The sequence below is a fragment of the Mustela nivalis genome (genome assembly GCF_964662115.1).
Source record: "Mustela nivalis genome assembly, chromosome: 7".
NCBI classification, from domain to species: Eukaryota; Metazoa; Chordata; class Mammalia; order Carnivora; family Mustelidae; genus Mustela; species Mustela nivalis.
In genome coordinates, this window is record NC_139026.1 from 123,065,910 (window position 1) to 123,093,319 (window position 27,410).

Sequence of the window (27,410 nt, forward strand, 5' to 3'; positions counted from 1 at the left end):
GTCAACATGGAAAGATGAACAAGCAGGCGCTGATCCCCTCGGATCTTAAAGCCAGGACAACAGCAGAAGTTTCTGGAGTTTGACCGTGAGTGACCTCAGTTCTACAATAATCACTCTGAGTCAAATTTCTGTTGAGTTTGAAATCATGTAATTTTCAATGCAATGCCTTATGTCTTTTCTGCATTTGTTTCGGTTCTTGAGAATTAAGGAGTGAAGACGTTCGCTACTCCTGCCATCCATTTTCTCCTCAATAGTAGGAGGAAACATAACACCCCCCACCCTTGCCAGAACTGAAGTTGGAAAGGACAGAGCAGGTTCTGTTCTCTGCAACAGCATTCGTGTCCCCCGAGTTCCACGGGGTCTGGCTGGACACGAGGCAGGAACGTAGAGAAAATAACCTAATCTGAGAAGAGGAAAAATAAACCATCTCCTCTTGACAGAAACTGAGAAGCAGGTTCCTGTTAACCTTTATCACCGAGAAGCAGCCTGGAAAACAGTGTGAGCTCCAGGCCTGTCATATTATTATTCTGTAACCCTGGATATTTAACTCATCCTGAACTTTCCATCTGTGCTAGGGAACTTGTGAGTCAAAATGCCCAGAGGAAAACAGACCTCAGACATCTCAATCCACACACTGAGGATCAGGACAAACTAGGGGAGCACCATGGAGAAGAAACTTCTGGAGAAGTGGGAAACATTGATGGTTCGGTTACAAAATCTGAATTTTTTTTTTTTTTTTTTTTTTAAACCGGTTCTGACCTTTTTGATTTTCATGAGAGCTCCTCGTTTTTGACAGTAGGTGGCGATGTTGCATTTCCTTAACCACCAGTGCGCGGGTTGGGTTGGGAGATCGGGCAGAGCTTCCTCATAGACCAGGTTCACAAAGAAAATTCCAGGTCTCTGGGTAAAGCCTAGGAACTGAATGCTTTCGTGTAGATTCACAGGGTCTGCACGGACAGTTCCAAGTCTGGCTCTGTATTAATCTTGGGGTTCTGCTGCTATGACATTTGGGGCCTTGGTGGCTCTGAAGGGACTGCCCCTCCCAGGGCTGACCAGTTCCTTTAGAGGCCTGAGCTTGCCTTTCCTATGCAGACCAGCCACTGGAGAGCTCACACACCCTTCCCTGCTCCTTTGTAGGGCCCTCACACTCCAGGTCAGGACCTTCCTGCCCTCATCACCCCAGGGCCTGGGCCAGAGCCAGACAACTCTGTATAACCCCCATGCCCCAAAGCCTGCTGAAATTATTCAAAGAAGCCAAGCCTAAACCTGATTACCCTGCCTCACCCATTCCTTCCTGTAGAAACCACAGAACAAAGGCTCTTCCCCACATTTCCCCCCACTCCCTCTGCCTCCTGACCAACCCTTAGTGCACCCTGGGCAGCGCTGCCTGCTGCAGCGTGCCCCCTCCTCCTGCAGACTGTGAGTAGCAAGCTGTCTTTTCAATGGCCACCACCCCCTGATGGGTTAGGAGTACCTGTACCCGAGTAATAATAAAACTTACTTTCAAATGTGTTCTTTGGCACATTTAGCAGGACTGAATAGGACAACTACCCCCCTCCCCCACCCCCCGCTGTTGAGTCAAAGGGCCAACCTCTGTTCTAGGCCCAGGGCAAACCTGGGTATGTCTGTTCCCTGAATCGCATCAGCAATGTCACACCCCACCTGGCCCAATCATGCCAGCCTGAGCTCCTGCATCTGACACTCTGAAGCAGGAATAAATATGGGCTGTGCTCCTACGTGTTTGGGCCCATAAAATAATCAAGAGGTTCTGCAGCCTTGGGGAGTCTCCTTCCCTTTAACCCGCAGACGCCTCGGACAGCAGCAGCTTGCGCGGGTGTCCAGTGCAGGACGTCAGTCCGCTGGCCCCTTCTGGACGGCCCGCTCCTCCTCTTCCCTCTCGCATCCACCCCCCGCACTGGGGAATCACCGAATCTTTACGGCAAGTGTTAATTAAATGGACCGCTGATTTCATTTTGTCAGGAACACAAGGGTCACATTCGGAATGCTGACTTTGAGTAGCAAAAAGGAGCAATGGGAACGAAACGGGTATGTGGTGCCGCTGTGAGTTTCTGGGGCTGGGTATCTCTGGTCTTTAGAATTTCACCAGCTTGAAACAATCCTCACTGGGGCACCCCGTTGAGATCTAGCAAGTTCTGGTTAGCAGGCACCTCATTTTAGGATCCCTGACTTCGTTGTTACTATGGTGACAGGAAAGAACAACCGTGTCTCAACCAGCCAGGAAAGACACCAACAGTCAGGTCATAAACTTGGCTGTAAAATCCCCACTCCCAGATTAAACCTTCCTGGGATCGCCTCTCTCTCTCTCTCTCTGTCCTAGTGCTCACTTCAGTTTACTGTTGGTGAACGTCAGTTTGAGGAGACAAATCTAATCTCTTATTTATTTTGCTACAGACAGTGGAGATGATCAGTGTTGCAGGGACACTTGGCTGAAGACGATACAACTGAAGCAACAGCCCAGGCATGGAGGGGACCATCCTGAGCACAAACGTGATCCTACAGAAATACACAGAGATTTCCCTGGGCGTGCAGGGGAAATGCATGGTTGACCTGTTTCTTAAGCTTGCCTGGTGAATACGATCAGAGGGTCGTTGTTCTCAGATTTGGGGAGTTTGTGTCCTAGTTCCAGACGTGGAGGGACGTGACCTTGCTTACACACTGCTGATCACAGAGCTGCAGGAGGGGAGGCCAGCAGGTGCGGCAGTCAGGTCATGCCGGACATGCTAAGGAGAGCCGCAGTGTGATGATGGGAGACCAGGAACATTTTGAGGAAGGGAGCAGACGAGAATTCTGGAAAGTACTCAGTGGTCACCTAGAGAGGGCCAGAAGGAGCCATAACCAGGACAGTGGTTCAGGGAGAGTCAGAAGTGGGTATAGGACCTATTTAAGACACAAAAGACAGGAATTAGTGAATGAAGGAAGGCAAGGAGGCAGGGGAGGGAGAGCAGGGGAGTCAAGGTTGACTCCTGAGTTTCCGGCTGGGTGTGTGGCTGTGCCAATCACAGAGATAAGGAGGTGCCACAGGAAGAGGAGGAAGTTTGGGGGCAGAGAGATGAAGATGCCATTGGTTCAGGCAGAGGAGAGCAGAGAAGCGCCCATTTAATTTGGGGCCTAGAGACCGCCCGTGACCATGGCAGTGATGGGGGGACAGCCACAAGCTGAGGAGCCAGCAGGACGAGGAGGAAGGAGAGGAGGGCAGACCGTTGGTGTGGACATGGGTGCGGGCAAGGAAGCAGCAGCTGAAGAAGGATGCAAGTCAGGGAGGGCATTCACTTTTGTCAGGGTAGAAGAGTCATGGTCATGGTGGAAGAATCCGTGGAAAAGGAGCAGCAGAAAACAGACAAAGATGGAAGCCTGGAGGCAGGGAGCTCTCGGAGGAGCTGGAAGGGGCCGCACTGGAGTGCGCGTGGACCTGGCTGGCCTCGGACGCTGGGCTAGGGTCGGTCTCCCTCCGAAGGGTGTGCATGTGTGAGTGGGTGGGCACGTGTGCAGCAGGTGGCTAAGGAGGCCACAGGATGGGTGGATACGGTGATGTAAGGGAGCAGGAAGCCGCAGCTCCCTTGGGCCAGCTTTCCCTTTCTCTACAAAATCATAAGCAGTATCACCTTGGAGCAAAGGAGTGAGCTTCTGGTTTGGAGTCTGTGGCAGGAGCAAAAGCTACCATGGGCAAGGCAGGGGACCCCGAGCAGGTGCCATGGACAGAAGTGGCTAGAAACACCAATGAACTGTGTGGACCTTCGTCCCTGGCCCAGTCATAGTCCTCAGCTCAGGGACAGAAATAAAAAAATATGTGACTGGACTGATCCCACCCCACATGTGTGTGCACGTGTGTACGTGTGGAAGAGTGCATGCATGAGAGCCATGGATGCACAGGGCCAGCAGCCAAGGGAGGGGTGGTCCTGGGGAAGGGGTGACTGCAGTGGTGCATAGCAGGCTTTAGACTGAATCGGCAGAGATAAGGACAGGCAAAGCTGAGAGGACCCCAGAATTCAGGGAAATGGATGCACAGGTGCACAAGGGTAAGGGTTCGTATGCTTTGCCTCCCCCACCACACCCCGCGCTCTACCCTTAGCTCCTAAACCAATGCCCACAACATAGTCAGTACCTGGCTGATGGGACCATGGAGTCTTCTTTATAGGAGAGGAAAGAGCAAAACAGGGCAGAATGCTTCCCCACTGGTGTTCACCCTCATCAGCTAAGGGCAAGAGTTTCTCAAGTGGGGCTAATAGCACACACCTCGGCTCCTGAAAGCTGCTGCTTTACCATCTGTGAGGCCCCTTCCTCCACCGCTACGGAGTTTCCAACCTGCCACCAAGATTTGCGATGGGGGGCTGGCCCCCTGCTAATGGGGTGCACTCCACCAAGGCCACTGGGAGTTCAGCAGGGCTCGATCTGGAATGTCAGGCCTGGGAGGGTTGCTCTCCGCACTTTCTCACCCAGTGGGGGTGCAGCTGGGCCTGACGCCATCTCTGCAGATGGACCCCGGTTCTGCAGCCGCAGCCGAGTGTGCAATGCAAGAGGGACCAAAGTCACCAATCCTGACTTGGTCTGTGGCCCCGCCAGAGTCTCTGAGAAGCTATCATGGGGTCGCTTTTCACTTGTGGAGAGAGAGGCAGTGTGGTTGAGGGGGGAGGGGGGAGGTCTGAAGTTTGGAGTCAGATCTAACTGAACAGAGGTGGTAACTTACTAGCGGTACTAGGAGGAGAATCAGCATGTTGGGCGCTCATCTCCCTCCCTTCTTAATTTTTTTTCTTTTACATTTTATTTATTTATTTGACAGAGAGAGAGAGAGAGAGAACATGCAGGGGCAGAAGGAGAGAGAAAGGCAGGGTCCAGACTGAGTAGGGAGCCCGATATGGGACTCGATCCCAGGACCCTGGCATCGTGACCTTAACCGGAGTCAGATGATTGACTGTCAGAGCCACCCACGTGACCCTCATCTCCCTCTCTTTACCCAGGAGTAATAATACGTGATTCGAGGGCTGTGAAGATTTACAATCATTCTGAATAATGGACGGGTGTTTAATAATGGATAGTTCCCTTCCCTCAGACCTTTTTCCTTTTTAGGTAATTATTAAGACTCTGAAGGTTCTGTGATCACTCCCAGTGATCCGTGATCTGACTCAGGAGAAGGAAGGGGGAAGGTCCTCTTCAGGCTACAGCATGGGTCAGTGAAGACAGATTCTCGGTCCTCTGTCCCGCCATGCTGAGAATACCACGCAGCACGACACCAGCTCCAGGCCCTTCGAGGACCTGCTCAGAGGAGAAAGCAGAATTACCTCAATTCAAATTCATGTTATTTAATGTATTGGGGTCTTGTTTTTCATCATCGGTTGAATGGAGGGGATGATTTTGCCCCCACTCTCACAGATGTTTCGAATATGCATTACAGCAAGAGAATATACAACTGCCAAATAGTAAGCCATGCTGGGACAGCAGCCCAAATTTAGCTCCCCAGTGGCACGGGGTTAATATTTCCACTGGATGAATTCCCAACTCTTAGCTTGAGGCAGTCAGCCTTTTCCACGGTCTTTTATTGGGTGCTTTTATTCTTCATTTCCACAAAGGCTAATGGTGCATGTGTTACAGAGATGGAATCTCTAGATGTTTAAACAAAAGGAGAGAGGCTAGGAGCAGCTAGAGAGACTGCTTGTAGGCATGCACGTGGGCTGCTGGCTGGGCCGGGGCTGCTTCGGCCATCACGTTCTCATTGAGAAAAGAGAAAGGTCAGCGTGCACATGGGGGAATTGCCCAGCCAGATGGGGGCTCCTCAATGGACCCCAGGATCATCCAAGGTCTGAGTCCTTTATAAAGATAATTCGTCCAGCCATTTCTTTGAAGAAAATAGCCTGCAGGCACCCCTGGAAAGGTACCCAGGTATAAGTTAGGAATTCTTCCCAGGTACCAAGGTAAAAAATGCATAATTCGCCTACATGCCAGCATCAGCCTCCTCTCTTACAGAAAACAGACCCTTGGTGTTTTGCTTCTGTGTTGCACAGTTGGCTGCAAAGTGGGGACTCAGGAGAGTGGGGTCGGGAGCCAGGCTCCTCTGTGATGGGTGCCAAGGGGACACCCACTCTAGGAGGTGGCGGCAACAGTTCAAGTGACAGATGATGAGGAGACAGGCAGAGAGGGCAGAAGGTGGAAGTAGCCGCAGAGAATTCACGCACCTAAGAATCTGAGGAAGAGGAAAGACTTCAAGTTTGCAGCCTACGGGACTGAACGGATAATGAGGTCACAGATTTGAGGAACCACGGAAGGCCTGGGGAGGTCAAGATGCTGAGACTGGCTTTGGAGCTGCAGAGTTAGAGGCAACTCAGGTGGGCCAAGACTAGACATAGCAACCCGAGGCTCTGCAGAAAGAGCAGCTTTTGTGATGAGCTACAGAAGGAACTCTACCTGGTGATAATATTCTGCTGGGGTCTATCCCCAAACGTGGCCCGGGAGAATTTTTCCCTGGGTGTGTCCTCCCAAGTGCTGGCTGCAGCCACCTAGGAAAATGGGTGGTGGATGGCAGAAGCTTTCATTCCTGGTTCTCCACATTGTGAGCATGGGATCTACTTCTGCAGCTCTGCTCTGTATCTGGCATCACGGAGAGAAGTCAGGAGCGACTTGGAATGGCCTGCAAATCCTCAGCGACAATCTCAGGGCGCCCCAAGCTTTCTTCCAGGGCTCAGTTCCCGAAACCCACCAATAACTCAGCTTGTAACAGGCCCCTGCAAAATGCAGCTAATATACAACCAGCTCAGAATCTTCTCTTCTTGATTAATGTTGGTGAAAAGCAGCAGGAAGCGGGGGAGCTCCTGATGTATGGCAAGTGGACTCAGCCACCTTTGATTACAGGTTAATGAAACGTTTAAATTCAACTGAGCCTTGCTGGATGCTGCCACACACCTCCCTGGTGGAATTGTGAACTCTCCTTTACACAGTTACTTTCCCATTTATCTGAGAAAATTGAGCCACCATTAAAGAGACTGTAACATCAAGATCACGCCCATCAGTAATGGAAATGGCTAAGATTAGCTCTGATAGGTTTGCTGCTCTGAAACAAATAAAAAGGTCATTAAATGCAAGTTTAGATCTGCTCCACCAGCAGGGGTAAAGATCCATACTCCGGCCTGGGAAATGGACCCTTTAATTCTCAGATAGGCTCTCTGATGGTATCCGTGGCATCAGTATGGCTACGATTAAAATTGCATTCCTGACCATGTTCTCTTAGAAAAACTGAACTTTTAATTGTTTGTCCTGCTCTTGAACTTGTTAACATGTATTTTGTAAAGATTTTATTTATTTATTTGAGAGAGAGAGAGAGAGCATGAGTAGGGGAGGGGGACAGGAGGAGAGGAAGAAGCAGGCTTCCTGCTGAGCAGGGAGCCCAATGCAGAACTCAATGCCAGGACCCCGGGATCATGACCGAGATGAAGGCAGACACGTAACTGACTGAGCCTCCCAGGTGCCCCACTGAACTTGTTAACATATTTTTTAAAAAGGACAGGGTGTGTATATTGGGTATGAGCGTTGGTGTCCACTGGAATACGGAGGCATTCGAGCCTAAATGCCCCTGCAGTTGTGCACAGTGACGGTTCTGCACAGACACAGACTGGTGGCTCCAAGAACCAAGGGCTCCAGGAGCTGCTGGATCTGGACGCACAGATCCTGGCTTCGCCCGTGAACCCAAGACATGACCCCCCTCTCTGCCTTGCCAAAACTTTCTGCAAACGAAAGTGTAAGTCTGGCTGACTTCATGTTTGTAAAAGTTAACCATGAGAAGCAAATTATATTCTCTGCAGTCACAAAATAAAACTTCTTATAAGAGATTAGTGACCAGAAAATGCACATCGTTTCTGGTATTTTATTACACCATATCCTCCCTTACTGGGCAATGCCGTGATCTATGGTTTGTTGCTGCATTTCAACTAGTCCTATTTGGAGTAAGATAAAATAGGCAAATTTCAAGAGGCCAAGTGCCACTTGTGATAAAAGGAAAGAAGACACAGGGTTGCCTGGTGGCTCAGTCGGTTGAGCACTTGCCTTAAGCTCAGGTCATGATCCCGCGATGCTGGGATCGAGGCCTGTGTTGGGCCCCCTGCTCAGTGGGGAGTCTGCTTTTCCCTCTATCCCTGCCCCTCCCCTCACTTGTGCTCTTACTCTCTTTCAAATAAATAAAATCTTTAAAAAAAAAAAAAGGAAAGACGACATAGACATTTGTGATGTAGTTCCAAATGACTCCCACCACCAAAATAATAATAACCCCAGGGTTTGTGTTACTATAAGAGACCAAGTTTAGTTTGAGAAATATACCCCCCCCAAAAAGCAAAAAGAACTTGGACACTCACACTAGGACACTCACACCCTAGGATCTCGTCTACTAGGAATGCAGCTCTACCATGACCTCTGTCACTGGCAGTAGATGGCAGCGAACTTGATTTCCCTCTCCTTTAATCATGCGGCCCTCCCAGGCCTTTGTTGACAAAGAAAAGGAGCAGCAGCAGCAGGATGGACACGAGGTATACATACCTGACACAGAAATATAAAACCACCGGTCCGGACTTTTTGGGGAAGTCATGTTCCAATACTCTTCGATCTAGCTGAAGCCAGTTTAAGTGTCCCCTGAGGAGAAGAGAGATAAATGGGTTAGGACTCCGGAGTTTGCATCTGTGATGAAGGCCTGTGTGCGGCAGAACATGTTGGATCACAGATCAATGTGGCCCTCCACTTCACTCCTAAGTTCTCAGTATTTGAAGGACCTCAAGGCATTCCCGGGGCGGGGGGAGGGACACTGAATCAGCGGCAGATCCCCTGTGACCTGAAGGAGGCGAACAGCAATCAGGAAGTGCGGGGCTCACGACCTGCTATCCATTTCCGAGATTGTGCTCAACTTAAAAGGGAGGCATTCTCTCTTTGTCCTGAATTCCCTTATCACCATCTTCCTGGATGCCTTTTTTCCCCAAAGAACGCAAAACCCACTTTAGAAATGTTAGCAATCTTCACAACATCTTGCTGGAAGCAGACGGGGTGAAAAGTGAATCACAGACAGTTTCTTAAAAATTTAAACTTCCATGCATCATGGACCCAGACATTCTATGCCTAGATATTTACCTATGTCTGTGCCAAGACTTTTTTACACACAGATGTGCAAAGACACTTTAACAGCTCAAAACTTGGAACAAGCCAAGTGTTTATCAACGGGGGAATGAGCACGATGTATTATAGAGCAGAATACTATGACCCAATAAAGCCAGTAAGCTATTGATACGTACACCCACATGCATGAATCTCAGAGTAATTACTGAGTGAAAGATGCCAGACAAAGCGTACAGACTGTAGGATTTCATCTATATAAACTGCAGAAGATGGGGCACCTGGGTGGCTCAGTGGGTTAAGCCTCTGCCTTCGGCTCAGGTCATGCTTGGCAGGGAGCCTGCTTCCCCCTCTCTGCCTGCCTCTCTGCCTACTTGTGATCTCTCTCTGTCAAATAAATAAATAGAATCTTAAAAAAAAAAATAAACTGCAGAAGGCGCAAACTGATCTATACTGACAGGGCTCATTGGTGGTTGCCCTCGGGGGTGGGTGCGAGGGAGGGCTTTCAGCGGGGCAAGAGGAAACTTTCAGGAGTGTTGGATATGTTCATTATCTTGATGGTAGTGATAGTTTCATGGGTGTAGACACATGTCAAAACTCATCAAACTGTACTCTTTAACGAGTGTTTATTGTATGTTAATTATACCTCATCAAAGCTATTTTAAACAGTGAACCACAGAGACCTTTGATAGACAAATGGAGTGGCTTGTGTGTTTCTTCCTTCCCTCTCTTCTTCCCTTTTGTAAATATTAATTAATCACTTTCTCGGAGAAAGGGTCTGGAGATGCAGCGGTGTATAAAATAGACACCATCCTGATTCCCCTTGAGCTTATGGTGTTGTAGGGAGACAGACCCTCAGCCACTATTCCTGCAATTAATAGCAGGATTACTAATCAGAATGGTATTAGGACCTCACACCTATGGTACAAGGACCATGAGAAATGAGAACACGTAAGGACCTGAGCTAGGGTCTGAGAAGTACTGCCTGGTGTTTGAGATTTGAAGAACAGTAAGAGTTAGCAATGAGAAGGGGGACTACGTTCCAAGCAGTGTAGCCAGCATGTGCAAAGGCCCTGAGGTAGGGAGAAGTCTAGCATGTTGATGTTGTGTGACTAGAAAAGGATGAGGTTGTAGAGGGCAGCGACCAGCTGCTAGGGCCTGGGAGGCCACAAATGAGGACAGTGGTCTTTGCAGAGTGAGGCAGAACCATGGGATAGGTATGAGGAGAGGCGTCTATCTTTTCTTCTCCTCTTTGGACCCAGTTTTGGTCCAAAAGCCTGGAGAACTGAGTCCTATAATCACCTTTACTCAGGAAGCTCATGTTGAACAGACACAACTGATCCATGAAGCCTCCTCAGGTGCCTGATGTTGGGTAACATGTTCATAGCACATATGCAACATGTGAAAGGCTGGCACTAGCTCTGTGGACAATGGGAGACAAAAGTTGTCTGACTCGCTGCATTAGAATGTCTGTTCCTCCAAGCACATGCTTGCCTCCAACAAATGCAAGACAGAAAACATGCTAGAGGTTTCCATCTCCACTTGAGGAGCTGTACATTTTACACAAAATCTCTTTCAATGAAGCCCACAGCTATGGCTCTGGAGATGGTATTTGAATCCGCTTCTGAAGAGCATCCACCTGAGGAACTTCTCTTTTCCCTCCTCCTAAGGATCTCCATCTAGAGAAACATTTTTTTTTTCTATTAACTTTATCTTTCATGTTTGGTTATTCTTCTCTGAATATAGTAAGGATAAAAAAATAATGGGAAAAAAGGATTTCTAAATAAAATGACCAGATCACTTTCTTCCAGAAAGGTGGGATAAATTCCCATCCAACTAGAAGATGGGATCTGGAAGCAGAAGACCTCGGTGCCAACTTGGTCTCTGGCTGTACCGGAAATGCTGAGACTGCCCCACAGGGTCATACTGCTTCGGACCTCTGTGCCTGAGCTCATCTCTCTGCCTAGAATGCCCTTCCCTTCCTTCTTCACCAAGCATAGCCTGACCCATCCTTCAAGACCTGGCTTTCCTGTGTTTCTTCCAGAAAGCGCTCCTTGACCTACCTTCCCACACCACAAACCAGCCTGGGCCGGGTTCCTCTCTGGACCCTCACGGCGCCCACCCCAGGCATACCTGCTCCCATACTCCCTCCCCACCATCTGTGGAAGCTCCTCTATGTATGCTTTCTGTCTCCCCAGTAGACCCTTTACATCTGAAAAACAGAGACCTGTGTATGTTTGATCAAGTGGGAGGTATTAGCACAAATGTTAGCCCTAAGTACCGGATAGTAAGTTACAGTCACGCTCTTCCTGTCTCTGAAAATGTCCAGAATCTCCCAGAGCCTTTCCTCAGGCTCAGAAAATCTTGAGGAAACTCTGAACAGCAATCCATCCAATGACTAAGCAGATTTAAATTTTAATCTAAATTTTAATCTCTTGCCTGACAATAATTTGTGATAAAGGGTCTATCAGGAAGAACCTTTTTATGATTATCACAAGAGAAATCCACAGTGCAGTCCAACGGCCCAATATTACTGACCACACCAACTGCTTGGGATTCAACCTGGCCTTGGCAGGGGCAGGGGGGTGAAGGTGGGCCATGATTCACTTGGTGAAGAACCTCTAGGTGGGGACATTATGTATGAAAGGACACAGACATAGGTGTCCCTTGGATGCCACTCGTTTAGGGTGCTCTGCCCTACTTCATCCATGTGAGCAGAAGACAACAAGAGGAATAGATTATCTCTCTACAGAATTTCATTCCCGTTAAAATTTTCTTAAAGATGGGCACCTGGGTGGTACAATAATTTAACTGTCTGACTCTTGGTTTCAGCTTTGGTCGTGATCTCAGGGTCATGAGATTGAGCCCGGTGTTGGACTCTGTGCTCAGCATGGAGTCTGCTTGAGCTTCTCCCTCTCCCTCCATGCCCCAGCAAATCAATCAATCAACCTTTAAAATAAATAAATAGAAATAAATAAATAAAAATAAAAACATTTTTTAAAGAATGACTGTTTCATAATATATTTATTTAATTGGAAATTCCTTCATTGGAGCCATATTATCAGTTTAGCATTTACCAAGCACTGAAATAGTCAGACACTAAGAACACAACCAGGAAGGAGGAGGTCAGAATCACTCCAGACTGAATAGCCAGCATCCGAGGAAGAATGAATTTCCTTTCTCCACTTCCTCTGCTTGACTCCTGAACCCCCAGCTGAGTGATGTGGGCGATGGCAGGACGCACACCCACGCACAGGGTTCTGACAGCCACAGACAGGTGGACGCCAGAGTCCTGAGGCCCTTGGGCAGAAGGAAGCGGCCCCCTCCATTTCGCTCCATTTCATGTGCCTGCAAAAATCTCTTCACCGAAGGCTGCTCACTAAGACAAAGACCAAAGGGACTAGTGACTCATCCAAGGTCTCTTAAGATAACTGCCTTATATTTGGGCAAAAGCTAAGAGATGGATTGAAATGTCGACTGGAAAGTCCAGTACCCTGGAAACTCCAGTACTCTGGGCTTGTTAAAATATTGTTCTCTCCTTGTATATGGTTCCAAGTCACATTTGTGACAACTAATGGCCCCAAGAGTTCCTCACCGCTTCCTGCCCTGCGTCACACCCCACAGTCCCAGCACCAAGACCCTTCCTCAAATACTTTTTTTTTCCCCTTTAAGTTAGGGTGGGATGGGGAATGAATAGATCAAAGGAGCATTTTCTCTATTCAGTGTAAGTAAGAGATGTCTGATAGCTCGGTTTTCATTATTCTTATTGATTTTTCATTTGAGATTTCACCTCGGTGCATTTACCAATAACAAAGCAAAAAATAAAAAAATGCTCCAGCCGACACTCAGAGTATTTGTGTTACTGCTTGACTGATAACTATCTTTAAAGCTGAGCGAGATAACACTCATTTGCTTTATGGTGGCGATAGGTCAAACTATTGGGCCGGTAATAAATATGCAATTGCTTCTGGGCAGCAGAAATTGGATGCATTTATTTAACAGATTGCTTTTAGCTTCTACATATAATACAAATAGATTTTTGGTTCCAGCGTTGGCACCTTCAATAGAGATGGCCCTAAGGAGAGCTTTGTTTATGGGGAGCTACCAAGGGTAGAGGTATCTGATAAGCTGGTCTCTGCTGGGACCCTTGAAGGAAAACGATATGCTGTGCCTTGTGCCTTTTAGAGGTGTTTAACACAGATAGAAATGAGTTCCACAGATTGGAATGAGTTTCCAAAGAAAGCCAAAGCAAGAGCATGAAATGCATATGGATGTCACTGGACTGGGGGGCCGTGGGGGTGAGCAGAGTGCTCCTCAAAGGGAAGAATGTTTGCTAGTTCATGTCCTTAGTTGGAAATACGTGGGCTCATCAAGGATAGCTCAGGGGTCGTAATTAAGCTAGAAACTCTCAAACAGTGGCCTTCAAGTATGTGAGTGAGTGTGTGTGTGAGAGAGACAGACGGAGAAAGAGACAGACAGACAAAGATGAGTATCAAGGAAAACAGATGGCTATTTGGTCCCACTGACTTTATGGCTTTAATTTTTTATTTGTGGAGGAACTGTTTGCTCCACTATGTTCTCTTAAGGCTGTTCTGAATTTTCATTTGTAGCACCTCCTACACTGTATCTGATTATTACTTTCTAAACTAAAAATGCAAGCCCTACAGAGGTCAAAGCTAGTCATCTCTCTATTTCCAGGGCTTAACAGTGAATGCTAAGAAAACCATGGCTCCAGAACAAATCCATCAGCTTCAAATATACTCCATCGATCAATACTGCTGGTGTAATGACAGCCATCCATGTAGAGACACAGCTCCAGCCCTAAACAGTCTCCACATTTGGGGAGAATTCACTGCTTACTGACCCCAGGATCTGAGCACCACTGTCCTGCTGGCACTGGGAACGTAAATGTCAGAAGACAGGGATTCCTCAGGCCTCCTCAGATCACCCCATTCTTTTTTATTTATCTCAGGTGCACACAGGAAAAGCTCTAGAGCCCTTCTAAGTGGAAGGCACTGTGGTTTGCCATATGTCTGGATGTCTACACGGCTGTCTCCGAGGCAGCACTGGGAGCCGAATGCCACGTTCTCACGAGCAGCAGTTACAACCCAGGCATGGAGGTCTTGGCATTGATTTTTCTCCCCCGTCTCCTGGTACACAGCATTTCCTGAATGGAAATCCCAAACTATTTCTAAAACTACTTTCTCAGCACTGTATCTTCCTGCTATTTCTTCTGCAAGGGGAAAACTGCTTTTCTACGTTATTTTCAGATTGTAGATAAGCTTGAGGCTGGGAATGTTCACCACCTAAAGCCTTCTCAGATGCCTCCACCAATGCCAGTCATCCTTCTCCTTGAGGGGAGCAAGGACCCCGAAGGTTTTCTCCACTGTCCCAGCACAGGACTGCTGAGGCATTTCCAGTATAACAAGGCATTTGGGACCTAAGTTATTTGCATGAATCAAACTGCAAAGAGTACCAATCAATGATGTGATCCATGGAAACATAGCATGTTGTTAAAAAAAAAAAAATCCTTAATTGGCTCTTATCCCAGGATTCTGGTTTCATGTATTTGAGAACCCTCTAAAACTTGAGTATAAATTATTATGTGTGTAAATTTTGGTGGAGGTGATGGAATGTAACTTGTTAACAAATTTCAAAGGGTTCTGTGATTAAATAAGAGGTTAAGAACTAGTCATTTTCTTAATTGGTATGTGAAAATACATTCTAGCTGTACCTGGCTTTTAAAATATGCAATGATGGCTCAACACGTTTCTTCCTCCCTCAGCTTTCTGAATACTTCTTTGAGGTTTTCATTACATAACAAGACTCATTTACAGCATCTGACACACAATTCTGAACACTTGTCATAGACCTACACCTAAAGGAGCTAGAGAAAGAACAAGAAAGAAACCCTAAGCCCAGCAGGAGAAGATAAATCATAAAGATCAGAGCAGAAATCAATGAAATAGAAACCAAAAAAACAATGAACACTTTTCATAGAGATTCAAATTAAATAAATATACAATGAAAATCATTACTTCAGGGACGCCTGGGTGGCTTGGTTGGTTAGACGACTGCCTTCGGCTCGGGTCATGATCCCGGAGTTCCGGGATCGAGTCCCGCATTGGGCTCCCAGCTCCATGGGGAGTCTGCTTCTCTCTATGACCTTCTCCTCACTCATGTTCTCTCTCACTGTCTCTCTCGCAAATAAATAAATAAAATCTTTAAAAAAAAAAAAAAGAAAATCATTACTTCAACTTGGGGTGTGTTTGACTCTTTCTGTTAAATAAACTAAAAGTTATTTTAAAATTTTATTATTATTACTATCTTTAAAGATTATTTATTTTAGAGAGAGAGAGCATGAGAGGGAAGGGGGAAAGGAGAAGGAGAGAGAATCTTAAGCTGACTCCACACGGAGCACAGAGCCTGATGTGGAGCTCAACCCACGACCATGAGATCACGACCTGAGCCGAAACCAAGAGAAAAGATGCTCAATCGACTCTGCCACCCAGGCGCCCCTATTTTTATCACTATTATTTTAAAGATTTATTTATTTGAGAGAGAGAGAGAACATGTGCTGAGTGCAGGGAGGATGAGAGGAGGGGGAGGGAGAGAAACGCATAAGAAGATTCCACGCTGAGTGCGGAGCCTGACACACAGCTTGACCTTGGGACTCTGGGACCACCACCAGAGCCAAAACCAAGAATCAGATGCTTAACTGTCTATGCCACCCAGGTGCCCCTACCATTACTTTTTTAAGTAGGCTCTACACCCATTGTGGGGTTTGAATTCTCAAACCTGAGGTCAAGAGTCACAGTCTCTACCTACTGAGCCCAGTCAGGCACCCCTAGGATAAAAGTTAACTAGAGCTTTTGATGATGGGATCTTCTGTCAACAGTTAAAAACTTAAAACTTAACTATACACACCTGGCTGTGAAGGGTGTTTGCATGTGTCTAAATTCATTGAATTGCACACAAGAAATAGGCATGGTTCTTCGTGTATCAATTACACCTCAATAAAGAATTTTCCTTTAAAAAGAAACCCAAACAGGGGTGTCAGGGTGGCTGACATCTGCTTTTAGATCAGGTCAAGATCCCAGGGTGCTGGGATCAAATCCCACATTGGGCTCCCTGCTCAGCAGAGATCCTGCTTCTCCTTCTCCCTCTGCTGCTTCCCCTGCTTGTGTTCTCTTTGTCAAATAAATAAATAAAATCTTAAAAAAAAAAAAAAAAGAAAAAGAAAAACCCAAACAGAGAAAACAAAATGATGATGGAGAATAGATCAGATAACTGCAAACAGGGCTTTACTGGTTTAAATTATGCAACCAGAAGCATGGGCTCTGAAAACAAAACAAAACAAAACTTGGGTGTTAAAACCAAATAGTCCATGGAAATATCTCAAAAATAAAATGTACAAATAACTTTTCTTAAATGATGGGAGCCAATGACTGAAAATTTCAGTTATTTCAGTTATTATGGCTCATGGAAACAGTGAATCTGAGCTGATCTCCAAACATCAGGTTTCCTGATTCTCCCTGGAACAGAGACAATTTCTAACTGTGCAAGTCTCCGGCATGTGTCATGACATAACTGGTGATGTCTGGCCCCAAATAACTCAAAGTTTGCGTGAACTCAGCTTCTCTTCTTGGATCTCAGGGAGGAGGCAGAAGAAATTTACTCCAACTTTCCCTTCTCCCTCTAGAACAGGGGTTTTCAAACTCGGCTACATGTTACAATCTGTCGGGAGCCTTTGAAAGATCTTGATGTTCAGGCCACCGCCAGACCAAATAAATCAGAATTAGGAAGGTATGTCCCAGGCACTGGTATTTTATAAAATGTCTTAGTGACGCCAGTGTGCGATCAAGGCTGAGAACCGCAAATCTAGCAAAGCATAATTATTTTAAGATCAAATTTATACCGGGCTCCCCCTTTGCTTCAGAATGTTTTAAAGGCTGCCAAAATGTCATTGTTTGCAGGGACCGCCAGCATTCAGACCATCTACAGATGACCACTGATGTCGCTTTGTATTAGTTACTAAAAATAAGAGGGGGCTAAAGTCAACTGGATCTCGGAACAGAAAAAAAAGAGGCATTTGTGGAAAAACTGGTATAACTTGAAGTCTATAGTTTCATACCAATAATATCAAAGTTGGCTAGTTTCATGTTAATCTCTCCATTTTGAAAAATGTCACACACTTTGTAAACTGTAACAATCAGGGAAGCTGGGTGGAGGGTGTATGGAAATTCTACGGTCTTTTTGTCAACTCCTGTGAGTTTAATTATTTCTAAATAAAAAGTTAAAAAGTGAAGTTAAAAGGCGAAGCCATTACTAATGCCGCAAAACTGTGGATTAGTCGATGATATTAAATATCCTGGGGCTCAAAGTCATGTCTGGTGCATTTAGGCACTTTATTAAAAAATATAACCTGATGGTGTCAGAGAAGCTTAGAGAAACTTTTAACTTCCTGTCTTCCATTTGCTTTCATAGACCTCATCTCCAGCCCCATCCAGATCCTACAAAATGTCATCAACAGCATTAATATGAAAGGCCATGCTGGCCATCAATGGCCTTGAAGTCTTCTGGTCTATCATAAGGAATCATAATACTGCTGGTGGGATCTTACACTTGCCTGGTATTTTACAGCTCACGAGCCCTGTCCAAATGTTAGTCTTGTTTGATCTGCATTAGGAAATATGCAAACAAGGTATATACCATGGGCTATAATGAAAGATAAAGCTTCAATTTCATTTTAGGAGGCACGGTGTTGCACCTGCATAAGTCACACACACACTCCATGTCGTAGCACACACGCACAATTCGGACACAGGGTTATCTAAAGATTCCATGTTGGGGACGCCTGGGTGGTTCAGTTAGTTAAGCGTCTGCCTTTGGCTTGGGTCATGATCAAGTCCTGCCTTGGGCTCCCGGCTTCTCCCTGCCGTTCTGAATCTTCCCTCTGCTCGTGCTCGTCTCTCTCTCAAATGAACAAACAAAATCTTAAAAAAATAAAATTAAAGATTCTACATGAGTCCAACAGTGCCTAGGAGTGGGGGCCAGAGGCACCCGTCACAAGGCCAAGTACTCACTGACACAGAACCACTGACCTAGGCCAGGACTCAGCTGCAGGCACAAGTTCATGGTGGCAGCTGTCCTCCTCTCTCCCTCCTACAAAAGGAGGGAAGTTCAGATGACCCACAAGTCCGTCAGCCAACATCTGTTGGCCCCAGGTGTTGTCAGGCCACAACTGATTGTGCCCTGAGTCATGGCCTCCCCTTTGTTTCTGTCTCCTTGGCCTAGTCCCTTGGGGGCCCTGGTTTTCCGCGGGGCCCCTGACACTAGCCAGGTCACCGTGGGTCAGGCCCATCTGGCAGCTGCAACCCTTGCCCACTGAGCTCCCGCCAGCTGCCTGCCACTCCGACACTTGCTGGACGGATCCTCTTGCCCAGACTGGGGGGAAGGGGACGGTGGCGGCCATGCTTTCCCTGGATTCTGCCAGAGGATGGCTCACATCCTCCCTGTGACTTGCCCCCACGCTTTCCTGGCCAGCTCAGAGAACCAGGAGCACTAAGACCCACAGCACACAGGCTGGGTCTTTTGGTTTTATTTTGTTTTTAAAGATTTTAGGTATTCATTTGTCGGAGAGAGAACATGCATGCCTAAGCAGGGGGAATGACAGGCACAGGGAGAGGGAGAAGCAGGCTCCCCACTGAGAAAGGAGCCCAACGAGGGACTCAATCCCAGAACCCTGGGATTGAGCCCAACGAGGGACTCAATCCCAGGACCCTGGGATCATGACCTGAGCCAAAGGCAGATGCTTAACCAACTGAGACACCCAGGCATCCTTGTTTTTTTATTTTTAAGTAGGTTCCATACCAGCACGGACCCCAAGGTGGGGCTCCAACTCTTGAACCTAAGATGAAGACCTGAGCTCAGACTGAGTCAGACACCTCACCGACTGAGCCACAAGGTGACCCAGAAAGTGACTTTCTACCTTACAGCCGATTCCTTGTGGCCTGTGCTGTTCAGACAGACATGTGCAAATTCAGCAGCCGTATTTCTTCCTCACTGGCCAGGGACAACATGCCTCTTCTTTGATTTTTGTTTATTCCAAAGGGAAGTCTAATTGGGGCTCATGCAGGGTACACGGATCTTTTACAAGAGTAAACATACTCGGGCAATGTGAACAATGGGATATGATTAATTGAAACTTCTGGCTTCCCTCTAATTAGTGAAATGTATGACTAGCAATTTAGGGGGTTTAACCGTGATTCTCAGGGTAAAGGGTAGAACACCTGCATTTGTGAAAGTAGTTGCGATGTGTATTTATTTTAAAGCATTTGTTTTCTTTCTATGCTGGCTCCTTCCCACCAGGGTCCTCCAGCTCCCAGCCATGCTCGCTGGTCCTCCTTGCAGGCACAGTGATCATTCTAGACCAGGGCAACTCTCCTGCTTTCCTTTCTGACCAGTTCCCAAGGCTGACCCGGCACCTCCCGGCTTTCCTGAGGAAGCTGGAGCTCTGTTCTCCACGCCTGCAACCTGATCACTTGAAATGTTGCTAATTCAGAGGGCAAATGTTCCAGTTCATCTAAGACAGCACTCATTTACCTGCCCTTTTACTCACACTGTACTGATTCAGACAATAAATCAGACGGCCATTCTGCCAACTTGCAACTCCTGAGGCAAAGTGCGCCTGTGGGCAGGTACATCTGACAACCCCTCCTACTGCCTGATGTGGGCGCCTCCTGTCCTTGTGTCTGAGCTTGTCCTCCCTTGATGGCACCATCTTAATGGAGGGGGCATGGCCCCCCTCAACCCCCGAACTGTCTTGTCCGGCCTAACCCTTCTTTGTTAATATCCTAGGAAATCACATCTGTAATTCTAAACATTTGGAAAGAGAGAGATGGAGTAGTATACACAAAGGAAAAAAATTGTGAAACACTTCCTTTTTGTATCTTATCTAGGAATCTGTGCAGGTGTTCAATGTGTTCTTTTGATAACAGTATATTAAGAAGGAAATTGAAATTTTAGCAAAGATATTCCTTGCCTGGGTTGCGAAATGCCACTTTATAGAGCCAAATTGAAAACCATTGAAAACAAATGTATTCTTCATCAGAAGAATTGGATACAAATTTTCGATTTTTATATTCTATTTCAGTCAAGACAGTGAAACTGCACAAATACTTTTCATTTTGAGTTTATCATCAAATTCATTTCCTGTTATTGTTATTCTACCATTGGAGAGAAATATTTAATTTCCAGAAGTTTTCATTTAACTTTAATAGGAAACAAACCCATACAAAATCCACTTAAAAAAAAATAAACATTTCAGTTCTGAACATGAATCTGCTTGATTGTAAGAACCAGTTTACCTAATAATTTTATATTAGCATCCCCCTAATTATATCCTTTGGCTGTTCCAGGCACGATCACAAGGTCTTTGAAATTCGGACGATGAACTTGGGCTGACCCCGTAGCACATGACCCAAGTGGCCTGCTGCTGACTGCCCTGTTGACAGCTGGGACAGCACAATGTCAGGGTCTCGTTCTCCCTGCAGGTTTGGAGGGCCCATGGTAGCACTTACGTCTCATCTGTGAAGGCTATTCCAAAGTATTCCTTTTCCTTCAGATTGAAGTGAGAGGCCACGAGGTCCAGCAGCTCCTTGGCCAAAAGCTTGGGCTGGAGGAAGAGTAAGGTGGAAAAAGAACAAGTGAGTAGAGGGGACTCTTCCTAAGACAATCTCAGGTAGATAGAATTTTTAAATGGGATATCTCAAAACTCAGGGACATGAATGGTTTTTGTAAAACCAATAGGAGTAGACAAGGAGGAAGCCACCGAGCAAAAAGCCAAGCACAGGGCCATGAACGGGCGGAGACCTTCCGCCTTGTTTGCCCGGTAGTTGGCTCTAGAACAAATGGTACCTGCTGTGTTTGGCAGGGCTGTCAAACCATCTATAGCTCTTCTTCTCCACACAGGAGAACATTTTATGCCGCACCAACAGGAAGATGCCTTATAGGAATATATTTTTATGGATACACATGTGACATATATTCGCATAGTGTGTGCTGCATGTCACACCCTGTTCTACGCACGTTACAAACCCCAGCATCTCTGCTTCTCCTGGGGCCGTGCACCTGCTACTTACTCTGTTGTATGGGTCAGAACAGGGAACCAGAGATTAATAGGCAAGTGTTGGGACTGGGATTTAAATCCTCACTCCCACTCCATAATTCTGAATACAAACATTAAAAGTACCCTCCTCCAGGAATGTTAAAATTAAAGCCAAAGAACCTTGGGACAGGAATGTGAGAATTACAAATTCACCCTCCAGTTGCCTTTCCAAAGGAGAATAGCCTTTTTTTTTTTTTTTTAAAGATTTTATTTATTTATTTGACAGAGATCACAAGCAGGCAGAGAGAAAGAGAGAGAGAGAGAGAGAGAGAGAGAGAGAGAGAGGAGGAAGCAGGCTCCCTGCTGAGCAGAGAGACTGATGCAGGGCTCGATCCCAGGACCCTGGGATCATGACCTGAGCCAAAGGCAGAGGCTTTAACCCACTGAGCTACCCAGGCACACACCCTCCCTTTTTAAAGATTTTATTTATTTGACAAAGAAAGAGATCACAAGTAGGCAGAGAGGCGGGCGGAGGGGGAAGGAGAAGCAGAGTCCCCGCTGAGTGGAGATCCCATCAAGGGGCTTGATCCCAGGACCGTTGGGATCATGACCTGAGCTGAAGGCAGATGTTAATAGACTGAGCCACCAGGAGCAGCCCCAAATATTTTTTGTTTTAAAGATTTTAGGAGAAGAACAATCTTTATGTGAGAGTGTTTTTATCATAAACTCTTTTCTAAAACACCTCTGCCAATCTAAAGGAGTATGCCAGGGGTTTAGGCATGAAATCACTGTCGAGGTCTATACTGGTAACATATCATTCACCTTTGCCAATCACAGGCGAGGCGGCCACAGAAGGCCGGGCAGTGGGGTGGGGCTGTCTGCGGCACACACAGAGCTAACGGGAGTAGTTATTTCTAAGCCAGCTTCCAGGTCAAGTATCCACAAACATATTGTCCTTACGATAACTACAGTATTCCACTGTACTTGCTTGGTCTCCAAGCTCAGAGCGAAAACAAAGGTTCCAGAAGAGAAAGATTTGTATATTGCTTCTGTGTGTGTGAACATTAGTGTGCATCTGTGCACATCCATATACCTTCCTGAGTATGTTTCCTATTCGGGTGGTTACCCTGTTAGGAGAATGGATAAGATATGTTACAGGACAAGAGTTACAGGAAAGTTTCCTTTCTTTTTTAAAAGATTTTTAAAAAATTAATTTATTTGAGAAAGACAGAATGAGCTGGGTGAGGAAAGGGAGAAGCAGACTCCCCACTGAGCCGGGAGCCTTGACGTGGGTGGGGCTCAATCGCAGAAACCCGAGATCATGATCCAAGCCAGAGGCAGTAGTTCAAATGACTGAGCCACCCAGTAGGCCCTAATCCCTACTGTGGCGGCATTTGGAGATGGGACCTTTAGAAGGGGAATTAGGGTTAGATGAAGTCACGAGGGCGGAGCTGTCACGAACGGAATCAGTGACCCTACGAGACGAGACATCAGGAGAGATCACTCTCTCTCTCCACCATGTAAGGACATGGCGCCAAGGTGGCTGTCTACAAGCCAGGAAGAGGGCCCTCATGAGAACCTAACCATGTGGGCACCTTGGTCTCGAACTTCCAGCCTGCAAAACTGTGAGAAAATAAATTTCTATTGCTCAAGCCCCCCAGGCTGTGGCATTTTGGCAGCCCGAAGGGACTAATTCAGGTACATTTCCCTTTAATTCAACAAATATTTACTGACCATCTAATCTGGGCAGGGCAAGGAGCCAATATTGCAAGACACAGAGAAATGAGTGGCACATAGCACCTGCCGATAAGGAGTGCTTATCAGGGGCACCTGGGTGGCTCAGCCATAAGGCAACTGCCTTTGGCTCAGGTCAAGATCCCAGGTCCCTGGGAATGAGCCCTGCATCAGGTTCCCTGCTCAGCAGGAAGCCTGCTTCCCCCTCTCCCACTCTCTTTGTGTTCCTTCTCTCACTGTATCTCTGTCAAATACATAAAATTTTAGGGGGAAAAAAAGGAGTGCTTATCAGGGGCACAAACTACTAGTTTATGCTCATTTTAAAAAGCCAAAGCAGACAGTTTCCTTTGCTGTCTCACTCCTGGGCTCATAGGGTAGCAGCCTCTGGGCCTCCATGGCCATCCGTTTACCAATAAAAACAACTGGAAATGACAGGACTGGGTTTGAAGGTAGGGCAGAGTGACCTCACCCTGGAAGCCAGAAATCAACAGGGGAATTGGTCTCGATAAACTAACACCATTTAATGTTCTATACTTCTGCTCAAGCTAAAACGGGAAAAAGTGAATATGTAATCCCTGTTACCAACAGGGAATTTGAGATTTTCTCTAAGACCCACCTTCCAAACGGTAGGTAGCCTACCATGGGGGGTTGCGGTGGGGTAAACGTGGCTCAGCTCAGGATGTCACCGATCAATTACAAAGTAGATCCAAGGGAGGGGGTGCATAGATCCAAGGGAGGGGGTGCAGGCCACATTTGCTGCGGGCTCAGCCCCACCTCTTGGCCTGTCCCCGCCCCCAGGAGGTCCCTGGCTGCCCTGAAACAGAGCATTTAATGCAGATGTTGTGACCGAATGTCAGGTAGGTATGGCCGACTTTTAAATCTCAATGCGCCATCCTTTATCTATCCAAATGATGGCCATTGCTTTTCAAGCAGTCACAGTATTCCTATGGTGCTTGCTAATTCTTAAAATGTTTTAGATAATCTTTTGAGTTGCTTGTAAAGCTCGGGTCATATTTGTAAAAGCAATCCTCACTTGTGATGAATTTTTTGCACTCAGAATGGATTTGATCCCTTTTTTCCAAGTGGCAAAAGTCACTTAAAGTCAAGTATAGGGATTGGAGACAAGACGGGGAGGAGGAGGAGGTCAAACTGGTTTTATAAAATGAGGTGTGACTATTAGGTAATTACTGTGGGGTTCTTGGGGTTTATGGTGAGGTTTCTGGCCCCAAATTGGAAATGACAGAAATCAGATTTCCTTCCCTTGAAGATTCAATGTTAAAGCCAGCATCTCAATGGGACTGATCAGAGACACATAAACTTACCCACAAAGGGAAAGGATCACTCTCAGGGCTGGTCTAGTTATTCACTCTGTGGAAGGAGTGGAGGGAGTAGAAGACGTGTGGGGGGTGAGGGATGAAGCGGGAAGCAAATGGGGTCTTAGCCAAGAGGCCTCGGACACCAGGGCCCCAGCGGTAAGACCTCTCACAAGGACAGACGTGGAGGCAGGAAGCTACTTCATCTGGTCATAGGAAATGCTCCTCTGTGTAACTTTCCTAACGCCGCGCTTTATGAAGAACTCACTGAGGCCCTGATACACCCAGCACACAGGTGTGGTGCTGAGCCCTCTGGGGTGCCATCGCCTTACCATCTAGAATAAGATTCTATCATTCCTTTGCCAGTGGAGATTTTAAGGCAGTCCTCGTTCTCACAGCAAATCCAGGATTCCAAATAAAGTCAGGCTAGACTCACAGGCCACGCACATCCCCCCTCTGCCATCCTGACCCTGCTGACTCTCCTTCCTGGGTGGGAGGTCAGAGATCACGTGCCCTGAGGGCCCTGTCCGGGTGGGGGCGATGCCACTCACCCGAAGCCAGGTCACTCCCAGTACGGATTTACACTTTGGTACTTTGAACTTGGGTAATAGGAGTCTTCCCCCGAGAATGAAAAATCATGTTTCTGAGTCTGCAGAGCTTAAGAACTGACTCGACATGCTGAAGAAATCACCAGAATAATGGATGCGACTCCGGGAGCCTCGGGGAGATGGACTTTTGGCTTCTCTGTGGTGACAGAGCCCTGTGATTTAGCCTGTAACCACAACGCTGTCTATAGTAAGAAAACGAAATTTCTTGGTGACTCATCAACCAGGCAACAGCAGCAGCACCAGAATAAACTATCATCTCAAATGAACCCTTGTACACGATTGTACCTATCTGAATGTTTATCTTCGGTTAAAAAATGAAAAACGTCAGTCCCGTTGCTTTATACGACCGCTATGATGGGTCGCACGCATCACTCTCAATGAAGAAAAGCCTAAATTTATTATGTGCAATTTACAAATACGGAAATAAAGGCACTGAAAGGGAAGAGAGCAGATGCAGAAGATGCTGAGGTTACAACTCTGAATCTCGTATCCCTTGAAAAGCCACACTCTCTCTTCCACTGTCACGGTGAGTGGAGACAGCCCAGCAGGTTGCTGCCCATCGCTGGGAGGGAGGGCTCTGCTCTCACCGGCCTGATGGATGTGTAGTGCGAGCAGTTAAGCCACTGTGACGTATGGGGTTGTTTGTCATCACAGCCCATCCTAGCCTATCCTGATTGATTCAGGCACCGTCTCAGTGACTCTTTAATTCTCTGTATGGTTGGTTTAAAAACTACTTAAGGCATCAGCTCTGTGATTTCCTGATCTTGCAAACGAAGACAATATCCCACCTTGACACGCTTGTGATTAATGAACTACATTGTTCCGAACATTTCTTAAACTCATTTAGAGAAAGTTGCTGGGTAAGCAGAAAGCTTTATGCCATTATGTGCTTTGAAGGGATGTTTACAGAATCTTGCTGATTATAGTTTGCTGGTTACTTGCGCTATAAACATTTGTGAGGCTTTGCAGGGACCAGGCTGGGATCAAGGCCAGAAAGGCAGCCGGTGGCCCAGTCAGGTTCTACAGGACACACTGGGTAAGTTGTGTGCATCTCAGGTCAGAAGCAGCCTGTTCTGGGTCACGGGCACTGTCTTGGCCCCACGAAGACAGTACATTTCAGACTGATTTTCTCCTGGCCTGTAATTAACTACTCTTGCTCAATGGCTCTGCCTTTTCATTTTCTTTTCTCTTCTCAGATTCTTTTTCCATTTATCCTACGTTTTTATTCCTCCTTCTATTTGACAAAAAGAATCTCTTTATAAATGTCCCACTCGAAATGTGCTGCCTGATGGGAGCTGCATAAGATGCTAGCAGGATGGCCTTGCTGGGGCTTAGAGAGCTTAGAAACCTGGGTTTTGGTCATATTCTTCAGGGAAAAGGGCAGAGTAGCTCTTTGGCCTTGCAGTGTGGCCCTACCACCCAGATTTGAGTTCCCCAGGGCTCTGGACTATTCCAGCGGGAAATGTGCTCATACCCAGCACACCACAGGCTTCCAGAATAGACTCTGTTTCATGCCTGATCTGCCTTCCAAGGTGGGACGTGATCAGAAGAACACTTCCCACAGAGGGAGGGCTATGGACTGCTCTAGGCAATGTCCCCTGGTAATGATCCCTCCAGATGATCACTGTGAGCTGCTCTGGCGGAGCGCAGGGAGAGGAATCAGATGACCAGTGGCACCCTGGCTCCTCTCCAGTTTCCCATGTGATATTTTACCATCACTCACACATATCCTTCCCCTACTTTAAACTTAACATTGGTACATCCCAGATGGATGCTCTTGGACAAACTGTCCAACCTGAGCCTAAAAGTGCCCATGTCTAAAATGGCCAGGTGGGTGCATGAACTGGATTCCTGCCTTAAGACCTCCACCTTTATGTCATCATTACATGTTGTTTCTTCCTTCCCTAACAGTACCCAACCTTCTCAAGGTCTATGCACCTATTCTCAGAAGCTTTGCAATCATTCTGCATCCCCCCTCCCACCCCTTGATCTCATAAATCTAGTGAGTTTCTTATATAATTTTGGGCAGCTTACCCAACCTCTCTGGGCCTCAGTCTCCTCAGCTGCAAAATGAAGGTGATGACTACACCTACCTCTCAGGGCTGTTCTGAGGATTAAATGAACTAATACTGAGCTGCACAAAGTGCTTGGACAGTGGCCCGCACAAATCAAGGCTCTCCTGTGTTTACTCCAGATTCTCATGACCTCACCTCAGAATTATTAGGAGAATCTTCTAAATGATGTCAGTTTATAAATGCCAGCCTGGTATCTCAGGCCTCTCTTTGAATCTAGGTCCAGTTAACCCACGCAACCTCACTCCACCCAGTTCCCCATACAAGTACTCATCTCTGTTCAACCTTTTTGTTTTGGCGTAAAGGAAACACCAATCTCAATTTTAATTCCAAACTTTTGCCCACAGCATGCTCTCACCTTCCTCTTCCCATTTAAATTTATCCCTGTTCAAGGCCCACTTCTTCCAGGAAGCCCTCCTGACCTTGCCACGTCCAAATGGTCTTTTAACTCTGAATCTCTATAACATTTGCCACA

The 27,410-nt window shown here is 46.8% G+C and overlaps 1 protein-coding gene across 11 annotated transcripts in view; it reads right to left on the reverse strand.

Moving 5' to 3' along the window:
* The window catches only part of FRMD4A (FERM domain containing 4A), a 604,393-nt gene that overhangs the window by 123,938 nt on the left and 453,045 nt on the right, over window positions 1-27,410 (reverse strand). For all 11 annotated transcript variants that reach the window (XM_082739512.1, XM_082739513.1, XM_082739515.1 and 8 more), the window contains 2 exons: window positions 20,682-20,776; window positions 8,536-8,628 (listed from right to left, as the gene is read on the reverse strand). In XM_082739512.1, the coding sequence (XP_082595638.1) occupies window positions 8,536-8,628; window positions 20,682-20,776 (188 nt within the window). The remainder of the gene's footprint in view (window positions 1-8,535; window positions 8,629-20,681; window positions 20,777-27,410) is intronic.